The sequence below is a fragment of the Arachis stenosperma genome, chromosome 6 (assembly GCF_014773155.1).
Source record: "Arachis stenosperma cultivar V10309 chromosome 6, arast.V10309.gnm1.PFL2, whole genome shotgun sequence".
Classification (NCBI taxonomy): Eukaryota; Viridiplantae; Streptophyta; class Magnoliopsida; order Fabales; family Fabaceae; genus Arachis; species Arachis stenosperma.
The window spans coordinates 954,899-973,014 of NC_080382.1; the positions used below are offsets into that span (position 1 = coordinate 954,899).

At 32.5% G+C, this 18,116-nt stretch overlaps 3 protein-coding genes across 6 annotated transcripts; 1 reads left to right on the forward strand and 2 right to left on the reverse strand.

Moving 5' to 3' along the window:
* Window positions 1–856: 856 nt before the first annotated feature.
* Window positions 857–5,911, reverse strand: LOC130934985 (uncharacterized). Of its 2 annotated transcripts, none has more exons than XM_057864515.1 (5): window positions 5,512–5,911; window positions 3,184–3,301; window positions 2,386–2,520; window positions 1,470–1,657; window positions 857–1,248 (listed from the first exon to the last, which is right to left on the reverse strand). In XM_057864515.1, the coding sequence occupies exons 2-5, from the start codon at window positions 3,240–3,242 to the stop codon at window positions 1,037–1,039; spliced, it is 594 nt and encodes a 197-aa protein (XP_057720498.1). In that variant the 5' UTR covers window positions 3,243–3,301; window positions 5,512–5,911; the 3' UTR covers window positions 857–1,036. The 2 variants fall into 2 exon arrangements, with proteins under 2 accessions (XP_057720498.1, XP_057720497.1); XM_057864514.1 differs by having other exon boundaries at window positions 858–1,248; window positions 3,184–3,304; window positions 5,512–5,910.
* Window positions 5,912–6,330: 419 nt separating this feature from the next.
* On the forward strand, window positions 6,331–9,079 carry LOC130934984 (uncharacterized). Of its 2 annotated transcripts, none has more exons than XM_057864512.1 (4): window positions 6,331–6,587; window positions 6,794–7,668; window positions 7,805–7,977; window positions 8,079–9,079. In XM_057864512.1, exons 2-4 carry the CDS (start codon window positions 6,862–6,864, stop codon window positions 8,200–8,202), a joined length of 1,104 nt encoding a protein of 367 aa, XP_057720495.1. In that variant the 5' UTR covers window positions 6,331–6,587; window positions 6,794–6,861; the 3' UTR covers window positions 8,203–9,079. The 2 variants fall into 2 exon arrangements, with proteins under 2 accessions (XP_057720495.1, XP_057720496.1); XM_057864513.1 differs by having other exon boundaries at window positions 6,340–6,587; window positions 6,799–7,668.
* A 182-nt stretch (window positions 9,080–9,261) lies between these two features.
* Window positions 9,262–14,507, reverse strand: LOC130934983 (nuclear transport factor 2-like). Of its 2 annotated transcripts, none has more exons than XM_057864510.1 (10): window positions 14,489–14,507; window positions 14,048–14,166; window positions 13,807–13,941; window positions 12,921–13,224; window positions 12,381–12,646; window positions 11,686–11,875; window positions 11,094–11,215; window positions 10,941–11,006; window positions 10,292–10,379; window positions 9,262–9,758 (listed from the first exon to the last, which is right to left on the reverse strand). In XM_057864510.1, exons 2-10 carry the CDS (start codon window positions 14,084–14,086, stop codon window positions 9,613–9,615), a joined length of 1,356 nt encoding a protein of 451 aa, XP_057720493.1. In that variant the 5' UTR covers window positions 14,087–14,166; window positions 14,489–14,507; the 3' UTR covers window positions 9,262–9,612. The 2 variants fall into 2 exon arrangements, with proteins under 2 accessions (XP_057720493.1, XP_057720492.1); XM_057864509.1 differs by having other exon boundaries at window positions 14,048–14,187; window positions 14,489–14,503.
* Between the last annotated feature and the right edge of the window lie 3,609 nt (window positions 14,508–18,116).

Genomic DNA, 18,116 nt, shown 5'->3' on the forward strand with positions numbered 1-18,116 from the left:
ATTGATTCTAAACAAATCTTGACACGTATTAACCGTTTAAAAAAAATTAAACGCAAAAGGCTGACATCGTGAGTACACACTACACATACACAGACAACGTCTTTTAAAAAGATATATATAAAACTTTTGAAGAAACATGGGCAGCAGCTTCGGCTACCAATACAAAATAAATATTAGAATATAAATATATATTAAAAATAAATTAAACCACACATGTATTTATATATAAATATATTAATAGTTAATTTTGATATACGAATAGTATTTTTATATAAAGAGTATTGATAAATTTTGACTTTCTAAATATATATAACAAAATAATAATTTATCATTTCTATAATAAAAAATTTAAACATCGACAATTCTAATTATAAAAGAAATCAACTAACCGGATATCAAAGAATGAATTTATCTGACAAAACCACCCAATGTAAACTGCAAAAGTATCTAAGGGGATTGGATTGAAAAAAACTACGAATGCAGGACCCAATTTTTGGTGGATATCAAATCAGTTTACATATATCACAGTTAAAAATTTAAAATTCTCACCGCTTAATTTACATCAAAACTACTGTTAAAAAATGTTAATTTATTCAAATATATTCAAACACTAAACAAAGATCTTTTTAACGTCCAACAGTAAATAAACATACATTAAGCGGAGGGGCTTCAATACAGTAGGAGAAGCTGAAATGAAGAGAGACATGAAAGGTAAGGCTAGTATGCGTGTCTAGTGCTAAGTAGGAAAAAGAACTACAAACATGAATAATCTAAAAAAAAAGTATTAGCTAACTAAATTGAAAAGGAAATGAAGGGTGCAGAACAAAAGAAAATGTATTTCATTTCAAAAGTCATCATTTATTTTCTAGTGAAATAAAATGGTAAATAATATTACAGTATGTTACACCAAACAAAAATTCCGAAATTTTATTCTGTAAAAACAAATATTGACATCCTCCCAGCCTCAACTAAACAAATTGTTTGAAACATAAACGCAGTATGTAGCTGAATTAAATTTTGCTACATACACTTATTATCATTGAGTGGTACTCAATTTAGCCTTTGAATTTTGTGATGGAGAAGGTACGCATGCAGTGCAAGCAGCAGCAGTACAAGAAGAAGCCAACTTGTCAGAGAGATTAATCCGCATCGTTCTATTCCTCTCATCATTCCCAGGTAAATGAAGGAGGGCATCCATGATTAAAATGTCCCAATCTCGGGGAAGAAAAAAGGAAGACCAAGTGTCCTCTGTTTCAAAGAAGCCAAGACAATAAACTGACCTCGGTGTATGCACTTTCAATATGACAGATATTAATCAATTCAAGTAGCATTCAGAAGCAAAAATATAATATGCAAATAAGCATGTAGATCCATAAAGCGAGCATCTTACTGTTGTAAAGCATTTTAATGCAGTAAAGTGAGAGTAATGAGAAGAGTTCCCACGAGGTATAAACGTTAAAATTACTAACCTCCATTTCGAACTGCCTTTAGCTGTAAGATACCTGTGCCTTGTGGTCCAGAAACAGGAAATGAGCAAGACACAGAATGCCTCTTATGAGCTACCGCCAGAGATGCATTGTACCATGGACCTTTAACTATTGGTTCTCCAATAGCATCTATTAATGCCTGGTTCTTGCTCACTTGCTCCATGGCCTTGCTGCAAATTTCACAGTTAATCAGTTTGGAAGCTGCTAAGGTGGGACAGAATTTCAATTTAGAAATGTTAAGAAGTTAAACTCCTATCACGATTAATATAAGACAAAACTACAATAGAATTTACTTTGGACAGGAGAGTGAACAAATTGAAATCAATTATTATTCTATCATCAACTGGAGGGCCATACTTAAAATCATTTCATAGAAAATATCACAAGGAAACTATAACGCTAATGCTGGAAGTTATATATAATACAACAAGAAAAGAACAAATATCTTTGATGTGCTCTTGCCTCCATCTAGTTATATAGCTAACAAGCTAAATGTAAAAAAACAATGGTGCTTTACTAAGGCATACTAAAACAAAGGATATAAAAATCTAGATGTTGAATACTCCTACCAAATTGATTGTGGAATAGGACAAGAAATGGTCAAGTTTCAGTTTTAAGCAAAAATCACCTTGAGGAGTTGTGTGCTCTCCAGGGAAAATGGAGGAGATAGGAAACATCATAAATAATTTGATGGAGGAGCACTAAATGGGCTGACTTCTAATATAACTCATGAGTAGAGCAATGACACTGTTTGATACATGTAAACCAATGTTAAAATGTAGTTCTCAATCATGTTGTCCAAATGGATTCAGCGATTCAGCTGAGATCATAGTAGCCACTAGCCACTGTTAACTCTAAACACACAACACCACGTTATAGACATAAAGTTTAAAATTACCTGCTACAGCCATGATAGATGGCAAGATCATCAAGGGCACTTAGAGCAACACCACCCGTAACAGTAATCAAAACAAACGACACTGCCTTGCGACCGAAATATTTGCTCTTGCCTTCATCCACATTCTTTGTGGAACTGCAACAGTTTAAAATTTGTAAACACACAACAGCAGATTCAATTACAGCTCCTATTCTATCAGTTTCAACAAAGTAATGACAACAAATACTTCAAAACTTTGATTTCCAATCAAAGTAAACAAACAACTATTTTGCTCCTTTGATGTTGGGAATCATCTTAGTATGTTGTCATTTCAGATATTCTACCAAGTAATGCAAATGGTAAACTTCCCTAATATGTGTTTAAAGGATTTTTATTCAGCTATTGAAATCTAATACCCAAAACTCAAAGGAAATCGATGAGTTACGAAGACTAGCAAGTTTGTTTAGGGTTTAGGGTTTAGATCTTCTAATGCAACATGCTAAATATGAACATTTAACAAGCTGAGCTCTAACAAAATCATATAACATTTACAAAGAAGACTGTCCAAGATTGTTATACACCATAGTGGCCCTTGAATACTAACCGTAGGAAAATCAATCAATCAATCAATGACAATGAGAATCAAAATCTCGACATGGCAGCATAAATGGCAATCACCACCTTCCAACCAATCCGGAAAGAAAAAAGGAATTTGATTTTCTATATAGTTGGTGGTATAAGAATCACAAAAACCCAGAGAAAACCCTAATAATTGAAGAAAAGAAGAGGAGAAAAGAAGAAGGGAAATGATAGAGTTACCTTGAAAGCTGAGATTTTGGAGAGGACCTAAGGAAGGAAATGAGTCTCTTGGCGAACATTTTAGGTGAATCACAGTCGCAGAGCAGAGGGACGGTGGAGGTCGATAATTAGTTAATAACTACTGCAAAAATCATTTTCATAAATCATAAATAATACAACTTTCAGCTTTATTTTCTATAGTTAAAACTTAAAAGTGGGAAGCCATTAATGTGAAAGCAACGGCGCGAGTTATTAGTTATCAGTTGCAGATTAGTACTAATAATTGATTTAGAAAATTCCACTTTGGGCCTAACATTTTGGACCTAAATTAATGTTAAAGTGTCCTGGGTCCTGTAGCCCGTAGGTTATGTCCACTTAGACATGCTACCGCATACTAAACCAAAGGATTTTTTTTACTAAAAAAAAAAAAACAGAATTTAAAATTATATATTGAAGCTTCCAATTTTAACCATCTGAGTTTGATGACGGAAAATCCAAAAAAAGAAAAAAAAAATTTAATCGTTTTAAATTAGAGTAAGAAACTAATAGGACTCACACATCAGACCAAGTTCAAGTAGTTGATAAAAGTTACAAATTTAATAAGAATTTCCGCCTTGTGCATGCAGCAACGCATTGACCAGTGTCAAACCCTTAAATAAAATCTAGTACTGCAGCGGATTAGTCCTTGACTTGTCAGGTCAGAGAATACCGTAGGAAACAAAAAAAATTACTTATTTAATCAATTTACGATTATTTGATCAATTTACGATTCTATTCGGTCCGTAAGCTAATTAAGAATTAGTCATGATACCAATATAATTTTAAAAAGTATGGAATAATCAGATAGGAAAAATCTCCGAATCATTATTCGTTATTAAAAACTATGACTATTGAATATTTGAATGTGTGATTTTGAGCTATTCTAAATTTCTTTTGGGTTATACAAGTTATTTTAAAGGTCAATGTAGCTTAAAGTTATTCTCTATAGATTGCGTTTATTTATGGAAATAAAATAAGATAAGACAATGAGATCAAAACATAAAAAATAAAAATATAAAATTTAATATTTTTATATTCTATTTGATAATGAAATAGAATAAATTATAAAAATTTAATTTATTTTTATTTTTATTTTTTTTATTTAAAAAATTAAAAGAAAATATAATAATAAAAAATATAATTATAAAAAAATAAAAATTAAATTATATCTTTTATTAGTGTTTTTGTATTCTTCTTATCAATATAGACACAAAATATACTAATTTAATACCTTTAAATATAATATCTATATTCATATTTTATCTGTTAAATATAATTTCGTATATCTATATTTTTATTTCAATATCTCTTATCTGTAAACAATCGCAACCTATTAAATTAGATGATGAAGCTATTGTATATGAAAATAAATGACTCTTAACTTATTTTTTTAAATGAAAGAGAATACCTATATATATAGGGACCAAAAAACAAACCTATATATATGAAAATGAAAATGAGACGGTGTACATAGGAAATTAATTTTATCAGGTGTATCATAAGCCAAATTTCTAGAACAGGTTTTCTTGGAAGATTGCTGATTCTGCAAAAGTGCGGAAGTGCCAACTATTCAACCAAACAAAATTATCAGAACCGAACCGACAATTGAACCAATTATACTATTAGATCATTAAATTATTAGTTCAACTAATAAATTATTAACTAAACCCGTTAATCCGATCACAGCAAAAAGAAATATTTTTTCACTTTTAACATGGTTCCTTCATTCTTATACCCAAAATATATTCTTCCCTTCCAAGATTGATGACTCTTGTTCTACACCTTTACCAATGCCAATAAACTAATTATCAACGAAGTGTTTTATTTTTCCCAATAGTTTTATGTGTTCTCAACCTCAAACAGGGGAGATTTAAGGTAACAAAGGTTCTAAAACATACTCCTAAACACAATACTTACCAAAATATAAGGTATAATCCACATCTAAAGAAATAGCAGAAGATAGGACAACACCAAATCAAAAAAAAAAAAAAAAAAAACAACCGAAGCAAGACACAAACCACCACATGCCTTTCCTACGGCAGGTGCATGGTAAGCTAAGGTAGAAACTGAGCACCTGGACTCAACACTAAGAACACCATAATTTGAAGATTTTTGCATTTTCAAAATTTAACGTAAGTGGTCCGATCTCATGCAACAAATGCAACATCAAATTCCTTTCAAAACTTTGACTCCAATATGTGATGCCGATAGCCTCTTCAAGAATGAATTGGAAGAAAATTTAATTGTAAACCAAAATATTAAATAATTAGAAGAAAAAAAATAATTACGAAAGACAGAAAAAATGCTCACTGGATTGACCACAATACACAGGATCCAAAGCTTTCTAGCACAGGTAGAAGTAGATACAGAGGAGTAGGAGAGGCAGACGGCCAGCCCAAGCACGACGACGGCGGAGCAAAGGACGGCGACGACAAACCAGGATACGCAGAGGCGGCAGATGGTGAGACAAAGGCAAGAAGTACGAGTGGAGGAGACGGACAGAAAAAGCAAACTTGACCCGGTCCGATTTAAAACACCTGGGTCACCGGTTTTATTAAAAACCGACCGAATTGAAACGGGTCAAATCCGGTCTACTGCATGTCCGGTTTAGAATCCGGGTGACCGGATTTTTTTAGCCGACTAGCCGAGCATATATATTCCTAAAATATCATTGATTTTTCCTTCTATTTTATGAACATTATTACAAAATATGTTACCCCGAAAAGAGGAAATGAGAGATTTTTCTAGGAAGACCATGTGCTGTCTGTCACAGTTGAACAATCCAAGAAAACAGGAACACGTGTACGGGCAAGGGTGTGGGGGAGAGATTCAATTCCATAATTTCCTTGCATATATAATCAACAATAAAAACATAAATAAAAACGTGCATATCAGCTGCTTGATGATTTTCCTCTTTCAGCTTGAACGGTTGTTAGGATCTCCAATAAATCTCAAGGAGGATATTCTCTCCATGTGAATAATTGGTTGGTACAAGTTATTAGTTGAACTCATTAATTATTAATTATTGTTTCTATTTTCATGCTCGTAACCAAACCAAAAAAAGAGTAACCAAGTTGATATTTTGCACCAACTTGAGCCACACCAACTCGTCCATCAATAATGCCTTGTCCACCACACAAACATTACCCCCAATGATTTTTTTTTTCTTCTTTAAATTGTTATTTATACAGAGAAAAAGATTGTGCAATTCACGTTCACATTCACATGTGAATGTTCCAACCATATTTTCCATATATAAGGGCCCCGGCTTTCTATATTTATATATATAATTGTTTCTGATTTGTTGTCTACTGCTTCAAAAAAAGCTCCTCTCCAATGGCCATCTGAATTTGCATCATCAAGAATCTGCTCAGCATCTCAAAAGGGTAATCCTTTTTTCTGCTTCTCTCCAACCCCATCATATCATTTTTGAGTAAATATAATGTTGTTATCTGCTCCTTGTAGCTATGTACAAACCAATTAGTTTCATGTCTCAAAAATCAACAATGATTTTGTATGCTTAGGAAGATCTTTAGAGGGTATATCATTGTTCATATACTAATTTACAATTTTTTTGTTATTTTTTCTTCAGTGTAGTACTTTTACTCCAAAAGGAAGGAACAATCACAGAAATCCTATCCTGAATCAATCAGAAAAATCATGCTTCTCAGAAGCTCTTCAACCCCAATTCTTGGTTCCCTCCACTCATCCTTCACAGACAGTCCTAATAACAATAGCATTCACTCCGAATCCTGCCATGCATTCAAGCATCATCTTCCACCATGTGTCCCTCAACATCACCACCAAAAAATCTCTTTCCATCAATCTCCCTTTATGCAGTTCTCATGCACTTCCTCTCCAATCTCACCCTCAATCTCTGAAGGCCAATGCAAAGGCTTCAGAAGAGTTCAGTCTGAAGGGAACTTGGAGGATTTAGCTATTGCTACTTGCAACAACAACAATGAAGACATAGTAGGAGATATTCCTTTCAAGAGATTTTCAGCAAGACCTAAGTGTATGGTACTTGAGACTATTCCCTCTTTCTCTGTTACCAAGCACAAAGGCTTGTGCGAAGAAGATGCAGACGATGAAGAAACCGACAGTGACAGTGACATTGAATATGAGAAAGAAAGTGGAAGCTTAATGAATCTTCAAAAGGGTGTGGTACTGTCTGAAGAAGTGAGAGATGGAAGCTGCAGGGTAGGTTTTGCTGAGAGGGAAGAAGAGTTTGGTGGTAAACAAATGTATCTTGCAAGAGGGCTTGGAGTTGATGTCTGCGTGGATGGCATAGGTGGCTGCAGGGGTGGTAGAGGTGGTGGCAGTGGTGGTGGTGGTGATTATAACTCCATGAGCTCTGGAGGAAATGATGGAGATAGATCTGAGGTGGAAGAATATTACAAGAAGATGCTGGAAGAAAATCCTGGGAACCCTTTGTTTCTGAGAAATTATGCTCAGTATTTGTATCAGGTAAAGTTCTTATTACTTCATGTCTGAAAGGAAAAATCAATTGCTAAAAGTATGTGATATCACAGTCAATTTGTATAACTTGTTCAGAATAAATGAATGTTTTGATGATGAGGAATGCAATTTTACTTTGTCACAGTGCAAAGAAGACCGTGAAGGAGCCGAGGAGTATTATTCGCGTGCCATCCTAGCAGATCCAAAAGACGGCGATGTTCTATCACAGTATGGGAAGCTAGTTTGGGAGCTACACAAGGATGAAGAACGAGCGTCAGCCTATTTTGAAAGAGCGGTACAAGCCTCTCCTGAAGACAGGTATGTCATGTGCTTCAATGTAACAATCAATTTGTTGTACTCTTTTCTTTGTTGTGTATAAATTCTGATAATAGTGTGTTATGGTTTCCTTGTTGTTGCAGCCATGTACATGCAGCGTATGCAAGTTTCCTTTGGGACACAGAGGAGGGTGAGGATGATTGCAATGATTCAGAGTGTTTGCCACCACAATTTCATAAAGGAGCTATGGCTACTGCTAGTGCCTAAAGAAAAATGGATTGATGATTTAACTGGTGAAGAAATAGCAATTGGTTGCAGATAAATATGTTGCTACTACTTACTAGCGTCTAAATATGTATAGGAGTTCTGAGTATTGGTATTAAAGGGTTGAGCTGAGAAGCGTAGTTCATTGTGTGAAGTGAAATCATATCAGACTGATGACTGGTCTTTAACTTTTGAGTTTGTGATGCACAATTGGTCCCTTGAAGCAGAAGTATTAAGATGTGATTGGCGTTTGTAAGCAAGCTGATTAAGTAATCTACATATTGATTAGCTAGCGTGTCACAATTGAGACTAGTGATACATTGGTTTTGTACCAAACTCCCAATATTATAGCAAATAAGAGACTAGAAATTGCAAATTACAATTGGCATTTGGAGAGGGAAAAATGAAAGATCACATCATATAAGAGGACAGAACAAGCGAGGGTTGGTGTTCATACTTCCTACAGCACAATTTCACCAAGGAGATGGCAAATTGGCAAGTTAATAATAATCAAATAATAGGCTCAGGCAGCCGCACTTTTTCTTGCTAGGAGACTTCTAAACCTTTCATGGGCTTCTGTTAAATAAAGCCAAATTAATTGGATACTACCAAAAAAAAAAAGAATATGTAGGTAGGAAAGTATTAAATTCAGAGAAAAGCTGGAAACATTTCCACAATCCAGATGCGCAACCTTGACCCTGAACCGTCAATGGCGCGGCCTTTGCGGAGAAAAATATCTTGATGGGAGAGAGACTGGGACAGTTGTCAACTTGGCACAATATTTTGCTCAATTGTGAAGAAAAACGGCGTAGTTGACTGTAATTTATTTTATTTTATTGCCAAGAGGTACACACAGCATGCAAAATCATTAGGATTTTCATTTTTGGATCCTTGAAAAGTGTAATAAAATATTCATCAACAAAATAATTAAAACATTGAACATGACTAGAAAAAGTTTGGCTATTCCCATGTTGAGCAGCATAGAAAACGTTGAATGACTCTGGTGGTAATGTTAAAAGTTTTAGCAAAATCAATTTGGTTTAGACTAGATAAAACACATGATTGACCTCCAGTGACATCTAAACCATTATATATCCTTTCAAACAGACCTTTCAGTCACTGAAAAACCCCCCACAATCCTGACTTGGGGTACATCACAAATAACCAAAATTTCCCAATTGAATGGCATAATAAAAAGCATTCAAAGGGAAGTAACTAATGTTATACTTGCAAAACAAACTAACTCAGGTCTAAACACCGCTTTCACAACAAACGACACACCCAAAATGTAAAACTCCTTTCTATCAAGGCACAGAAGTCCTGCATCAAATACCCACCCACATAAATATCAGAATTCAATAATCGTACGAGACCTTGAACACCCATCTTCATGCATGCTGTCTGATACACTACTCATCGCGGACCACGCTGAGGATAACCTTCACCTCTTAGTCTGGTATACTCTGATGCATCCTGAGTATTTCCCCTGCCCGGTCCCCTACCACCAAAACGCCCCCTTGGAGCATCCGTTTGATAACTGCCTCTGCCTCTTCCCCTTCCTGATCAATACAATGGAAATGAACATCAATCATCCAAATTAAATCCAAAAATGGAAAACAAATAAGGGTACAAACAATGTCCTATCCATTTTAGTTCACCAGGAAACAAAAAACACTACCAAACTAAAAAGTATTATCTAAACTATAACTAGCATCACATCAGGGGTGGATCTGATGTATAACACAAACCAAAAGTGTTCCATAACAATAACTGCAGTTTTGCAAAGCTATTGCAACAACCACCACCTAAAACTAATGTTTGAAACTATGAATATATCCTCTGGGCACTAAGATGCAGGGCATTTAGAATGCACTATTAAACCAAATAGAATAGCTCTAATGGACCAAATACAGAGTGCTGACCCAAAACCAGTACCCTAGCATGTTCAACTATGATCCCTGAGCACAAAGGCCATAGCAAACCTATTTGTTAACTGCAGTTATAGCATTAACTGAAATGTAAGTTTCTGTGCCTGTACATGAGAAGTTTTTGAAAGAGTAAGAAAAATAAGAAGTAATATAAAAGACTTTACTTCCTCCCCGAGCTGCTGCCGCACCGCCACTGTTTGGTCTCCGCTCCTCTATGTATACTTGTCTACCAGCCAATTGTATGGGAGATGCCTATAATAACAGCACATAATCAAGACTTGAGACAGTTTTAGGCCTAAAAATCATTTAAAAAAAAAAAAAAAAATTTGATGATATGGGTACTTTGATCATTGCAGCATAACTAGCTGACAATGCTCAATTAAAGCAGAATTAGATATTATAGTTATTAACAGCACACCCTAGAAGCAGTAGATATTGATACTTATAGAGCACTACAGATTCAATTTATGAGACATCCATAGATTCTCTTAAACACTACAAGTCTATAACAAATAAACCCAGGAATTGTTTAATTATGAAATCTAAGGATACAAAGTAGAACTCTATGACCGTATGAAAACATTTAATGATGACAATAAATCAAACTCAGGAACAAGAATAAATTATTGGTTGGTTTAAGTAATAGAAAATCTTAAGTAAAACATATAGCTGGTTAAGAAAATAAAAGCCAAATAGGTCTTATGGAACAGAATTATTAAGGTGCTTAATGTTTTGATAGTCAACTAACTAAAATATTTGGAAGATAATAATAATAATAATAATAATAATAATAATAATAATATAACTTCAAACCTGAAGAGCATTTTGAACACCAATAATGTCTTCAAACTCCACAAAAGCATAGCAAACTCCAATTTCCTGCAAGCATCAATTTATGGTATAGCATTGTCCTTCTCCTGTGATTGGATACCAAAAAAGTCAGATTTAATTGACAAAGGAGCTAACCTTTCGGACCCTAATGAATATTCCATCTGGCTTAATTTTTCCAAAACTTCTAAACTCCTGGTCGATCTCATATTCAGTGACATTAGGAGACAAGTTCCTCACGTAGACAGAAGTCACTTCTCCTGCAAGGTTTACATAGATCAAGAATAACATTGATGCTCTAATAACATAACTTCTTAGAAAATATTAGCATCAAGTTGTAGTGACATTTAATTTAGAAATAGTAGAATTTAATTCCTAAATTTCCTTTGGAACACATTTTCGTATACCTAACAATCACTGTGACACTCTACCCAGAGAATTCTAGCCTAAAAAGTCATCCTAGTTCCTACAAGTATGTCAAGTGTATAGAAAACTTTATACAACATTCACTCACTAAAAGTAGCACATGCAGCAACAAAGACTTAAGAACAGATTAAAAAACTCACATAAAAACATGAACACCATAAGTAAGAAACCAACTGTTAAAAGAAGTCATAGGCAACAAGTGTCTATAGTGAGAAGACATGAAAAATCTACGATTGTATGCCAAAGTGATATGGCTGGTGAGACCAAAGAGAACAAAGATTTGAAGGCAAGTAACAAGCAAAACCTTCTTCTTCTAGTCCATAGGCTTCCTCATTAGCCTCAGAACCAAACTCAGGAGCGTACGTAGATGAGGAGCTTGACTGCTGAACAGCAGGCTGTGCTACATGGTTTAATACTGAAGGAGGTGGGGCACTTTTAAAGGAATGCTGTGGTGTATGCTGCGGCGCAGTTGACAGCCCTCTAGCAACTTGCAACTACAATTCAATTGTATCATAATTAAAGTTAAGAATGAAACAAGGAAAACTACATAATAACATTCCAATATGTTTCTTTATCAATAAGAAATATTTTTCAATATTTTATTACTCATAGAACAGATCATTTTGGGCAGTGAGAAGACATAAAAAGGACAACTAGCTCCAAACATATAACTTGATTTCTGTCTCCCATAATAGATTCTTCTTTGTGCATTCTAGACACTACAAAAAGTATTTACGCTTTTCTGATCATGAATACCAGAAACTCAGTTAAAAGCTTGTTTCTCTAGGAGAGTGTTAAGACAGATTCTTAATTGCAGATGACTTCATGAGATGGAAACATGAGAAACTACTCTAAAGCAAATGATATATTGTTCTAATGATGTGGCACCATGTTGTTAGTTAAAGGCTGTTCAGTTTTCACAACAGATGATCACATATAAATTCACAAAACACAAAAAGTAGCCAGTAAAAGAAAAAATATATACTAGAATTTACATACAATAGATGCGTAAGTTTTCTTGGGAGGCTCCTCTAAAGACTCCTCCACATGAGAAACAGGGATTTCATGGGTGGTATGTGCAACATTTTGACGGGGTGGTGATGTCTCCTCTACAGGAGTTTCTTCAACCACAATTTCATCTTCAAGATCTTCATGTAGCTGCTGTTCCTGTTGCTCAGGAAGACTATATTTGTCCACCGGATCATCACCTATATGCACTGAGTTGACATATTCCCTAGCTTCTTCCTCCAAATCATAATCTGGAGCTGATAAAAATAGCAAACTCAGCACCAAAAGAAAGCAGTGGTTATACCAATAGTAAGATTTACATATTGGTCAACTCTAATTTGTAGTGAACAAGATAATGCTCATGCGAAAATACATTGTGTCACAGAAGAACCTGGATCCTTTTAGTTCATGTGAAACCAATAATGATATGCCTCAAAAGAACGGGGAAATATATTTTTACTAATAGGGACCATCGGATTCACAAATTATAAATACCCTAATTACATGTTAAGGAAATCGAGTAGATGTTACCTGGTGGCTCTGCAAGAGACGTTGATTCATGTTGTGTGTCAATCTTTTCGGATGCCACTGGTGCCAGATTTGAGTATACTACTCCATCATCAACAAAATGAAAAACATCATTCAGTACGAAGTAACCCTTCTCCTGAGGAGCAAGAAAGAAGGTTTGAACAAACTTCCGTCTCCCACTGATATCCTTCATCTTGACAGAACCTGAGACAACTACAAGCACACCTCCATCCCAAGAATCGAGAGAATTGATTGTCTTAATCTCAATTGTAATAAAATCAAGTGAGGTGACGATAGAGTGAATTTGCTGCACCAAATTAACATAACCAAATCAGTTATAGTATAACAGCAGCAGCAACCAAGACTTAACCCACTAGATTGGATCTCCTACATGGATCAAACAATACCAACTTGTCACAATATCTATGGGTAAATCATTAAGGCTTTGTTTGTTTGGAGTGAAATAGGAGGGAAATATAGAGAGGGAAGAGAAATTACAAAATTTTCTTTATAAATTATACATCAAAATTTGACATTTCTCTTCCATCTCCTCTATTTCCCTCCTACTTCAGTCAAAACAAACAAAGCCTAAGTTCGACTTAAACGTCTGACTTCTGATGAAATCAGCCTAAACGGTAACATCTCTGAGGCCAAAAACCTTGGAACTTGGAACTTCCTCCCATAACAATGATAACAAAATTTGAACTCTCACACAAGTATTCACATATAATCTTTTTGTTCAGAGATTTACGAGCCGCTCTACGACATCACCAAACCCCCCCTCCCCCCCCCCCAAAAAAAGAAAAGAAAAAACATAAATTTTAACACTATATTGCAGATGCTGGATTTAAATCAAACACAACAATAAATTAAGGAGGAGGAAGAATACCAGGACATCGGAAGCAGTCGTGGTGGAATCTCCATCAACGCGAACCATGCTGCTTGAATCAGAGTAGAACTGGTGAACCAGATTGGGCTGTTGCCGCAGAACTTGGTAGTACTGTCCAACAAAGTAGGAACCCACCTGCAAAAATTTAAGCATAAAAAAAAAATCACCTTTGCATCGATGAGAAACAAGCGCACACCAAAGACAAAAAAAAAGGGAAGACAAAAAAGAAAAAGAATAATACCTGGGCAGCACTGACGGAACCAGGGTATGACGACGCCATAGTACGAGTGATGTGTTCAGAGCTAGAATACAGAAACAAACATGCAGCAGCGCCTCTTGTGGTTGCAGATCCAGCGGAAACTGTAAGTGCGCGATAAAACCCTAAATCTCCGTAAAGTAAAAGAAGAAGGTATATAAATATAATATATATTATTGTCTATTATTATAATGAAGGAAAAAGGTTTAAGCTGGTACTGTGTTTGGTTTAGTTTAGGGTTTTACTCCAAAACCAAAAACAGGAAGCTCAGCGAGAAGAAAAAGAGGCAGAGAGGTAAAGATGAATGAGCGACAACAACAACAACAACAACACGTTGGAATATTTGAAATAGAATAAATATTAAACAGGGAGAAGTAGATCGGAGATTGAAAGAGCTTGGAACGAAGATGGAGGCAGTGTCGTTACTTTTGCTGAGTTAGTGGAGTCGTGTGAGATTCCCTCTTTTTTTTTTAACATAATCTTACATCTTATATCTATCGCCGAGGGGTTTCCGCATCGAATCGCATCCGGTGATACAGCTACGGTCAACGGCTAGGATTTGTTCTCTAGTCAGAGGGGTGGAGTGGCCAAATTGAGCAATTTTTTTATTTTTTTAATCATTCATTAGGGTTAGGAAGCATTTGATTTAATAATTTGAGTTTTATTTTGTTTTTAGATTTATAACAAAATATTATAATATAATGAGATATTCTTTTCTTTTTTCTTAATAAATTTGAATTCTTTTTGAATTTATAAATATTTCAATAAAAATAATTATATTTTATGTATTTCCTTAGATTTAGATCACCTATAAAAAAAATAAAACACCATTAAAAAAAAAGGAGTTATATGGTGTTTACCAAAAAAATCAACATAATATGTTGTCTTTATGTGTTAATTATTGATTGGAGGCTATTTTTTTTTTAAATGAAAAAAGAAAAGAATGATTAAATTAAAGTAATATAATAAACATTTTATTATAATAGTTTATTATAATAATAAAAATTTTGAGAAATTTTTTAAATAAATAAATTAAATATTTTATTTATCAAAATATATTATTATAAGAATATTTATTAGTTAATGTAATATTATTTATTCTATTTATATTAAAAACAAGTTGTATATAGATATATTTTGTTTACACTATAAATAAAATAATATAAACAAAATATTAAAAATGTTTATTAATGTCTGAAATAATAATAATAAATATAAAATTAATTAAAATAATAAATATGTAATATTATTATTATAAAATTGTTAAAATATAAACTTAGATAAGTGATGTAAATCGATTTTACTTTTTAAAATAATATAAAATAAACTATAAATACTGTCTTTTTAGTTATCTAATAGTCTATCATAAATATTAAATAGATATATAAATATTTTATTTACACTTTAAATAAAATTGACTAAAAAAAATTTAATATGTATCTCGTTTAATTTTTTAATTTTTTTTATCATTCATTAGGGTTAGGATGCATTTGATTTAATAATTTGAGTTTTATTTTTTTTTAGATTTATAACAAAATATCATAATATAATGAGATATTCTTTTCTTTTTTTAATAAATTTTTTTGAATTTATAAATATTTTAATAAAAATAATTATTTTTTATGTATCTTTTTAGATTTAGATTGTAACTACACCACCTATAAAAAAAATAAAACACCATTAAAAAAAATACACCACTAAAAAATTATGGACAATAACAGAACTAAGAGAGGTAGAAAGAAAAGTTAGAGAAACGGGAGATAACTCGATAAAGAAGAAGATGAAAGATACAATAGAAAGAATAGCGGTGATGGAAACTGAGGCTGGCGGAGAAGCGAGCTGAAGTGAAGGAGTGGGGAGGTGGCAATGGGAGGAGCAACTTTGAGGGATAGAGAGATGTTAGTGATGTTGTATAGAACGTTAAGGAACGAAAGAAAACAAAATATGGGAGAAAAAAAAAAGAGCCTAGAGGGAGAAATAATATGTTTGTTTGCTTATTATTAAATCGATATTTTTTTGGTGTGTTTGATAAATTTTTAATAATAAAAGTAAAAATATTAAAAAGATAAAAAATATTTGTTTTAAAAAGTTATAATTTACATCTTTTTTTAAATATTTTTTTTAATATTTTTTACATAATAAATAAATAAATAAATATTTTTATCTTATTTTATCCAAATATAATTAATAAATAAAAAGATCTTTTACATTAGATATCTAAACATAAAATTACTTTTAATTTTATAAAAAAAATTTAAAACAAACCTAATACTTATTATTTTACCTGGCGTTTTGCCAGAGAGAGAAAAGAGAGAGATTTAAAGTTGTATGATTATCATTTTTTAAAACATAAAAGTTAAAAAATTCAAATATTTCTTTATTTAGAAGTTAAGATGATAATTAGAAAAAATGGCTTAGAATTTTCAATTATTTTCATTTTTTTTATTTATTAAATATGTATAATAATAATAATAATAAAAATAATAATGTTATTCTCATTTTTGATAATTTTACTTTTTAGAAGATTCTTTTTCGCTGTATTTTGTAAAAAAAAAAAAACATATTATCATCAAAATAAAAGAATCATTATCATTTCTCTAATAATAAATACGAAAGTTAAAATCTTAAACATTGCAAATATATTTTTTTTATAAATTATATATAATAAAAATAATTTTTAAAAAATAAAATTTTACACCAAACTCCTTTCATATTTCTTTTATACAATATATTCATTAGAGATGTACATTTGTGTTTTTTTAAAGTATAATTTAGTATTTTTATATTTGACAAATTGCACATTTAAATAAAATAAAGGACAAAATTACTTAAATACAATATTTTTAAAATAGTTACATTTCGATTATGTAACTAATTTATATAAATCACTACTGTTTATAAAATTTTTAAATTTTATCATAAATTGTTATATGGATAGAAGTTTATGTAAAATTCTGAAAATTAATGAATAATTAACTAATAAATTAATTATGAGTCAAAAAAATTTAAAAAATTAAATTTTATAATTAAAAAAGGTAAAAATACTAAAAATACAAATTTTAACATTAATTTTAAAAATTTTAGTCTAAAACCGAACCAACAAACTAAATCAGTCGTACTAGTCCGTATAATGGACCTTGGGCCCAATACTTAGCTTTAAAATTATCATACAAATAGCATAACTCAGCCTTCTCCCCCTTTTATTCAACACACACGCTGAAGAGAAGAAGAAAACTCATAACCCTATCTCCCATTTCGATTCAAATTTCGAACTTTTGTAATTTTCAATTCGCAACTCCAATTGACGAGCCGTCTCTGTGACCACGCATTTATCTTGGAATTCACTTTAAACCCATCAGAACAAAGTGATAAAAAAAAATTGAATTTCTCACCCAGTTCTCACCCCTCCCCCCTTAATTTCTTGATTTTTGGTATTGAATGTTGAGGGGTTTTGGTATTTTTTTATGATTTAAGTGCAATCTAACGTGGGATTATCATTGGGCTTTGTTTCAAATGTCTGTGGGTAAGATAAGAAATCGCTAACTTTTGTGAATTAGTGAATTAGTACGCCTTTGTGTTGATTATGGTTATATTTCATAAAATTAGATTGAATTGTGTGAATTGGAGTCAAATTGGTGGATGTTGTATGCTTGAATTTGAGCCTTGAAAGTTGAAAATTCATTTAGTGAGGATTTCAAAATTTGTAAACTTGAGGAGATGAGAGGTTTGAGGTGTTCCGAGTTTGGAAAGAAATCGGCCAATGTATAGTTTTGATTTCTCGTAGTTAATATATAATGTTGCATGAAAACTTAGACTAATGATCCGTAGAATAAGTTGAATTATATGAATTGTTAATGTTTAATGATTAGTGATGACATATGTTGAGTTTGGTGAAAAATTATGCATGAAATTGTTGAATAATTAAAGAGTTTGAATGTTGATATATTTATGGAATGAGTGAGAGATATGAAAAAGTGGTTAGAGGTCACTGATATTAAAAATTGTGGTGGTTTGATTGAGTATGAATTGAGAATTTTGGTAAAACTAGAAGTTT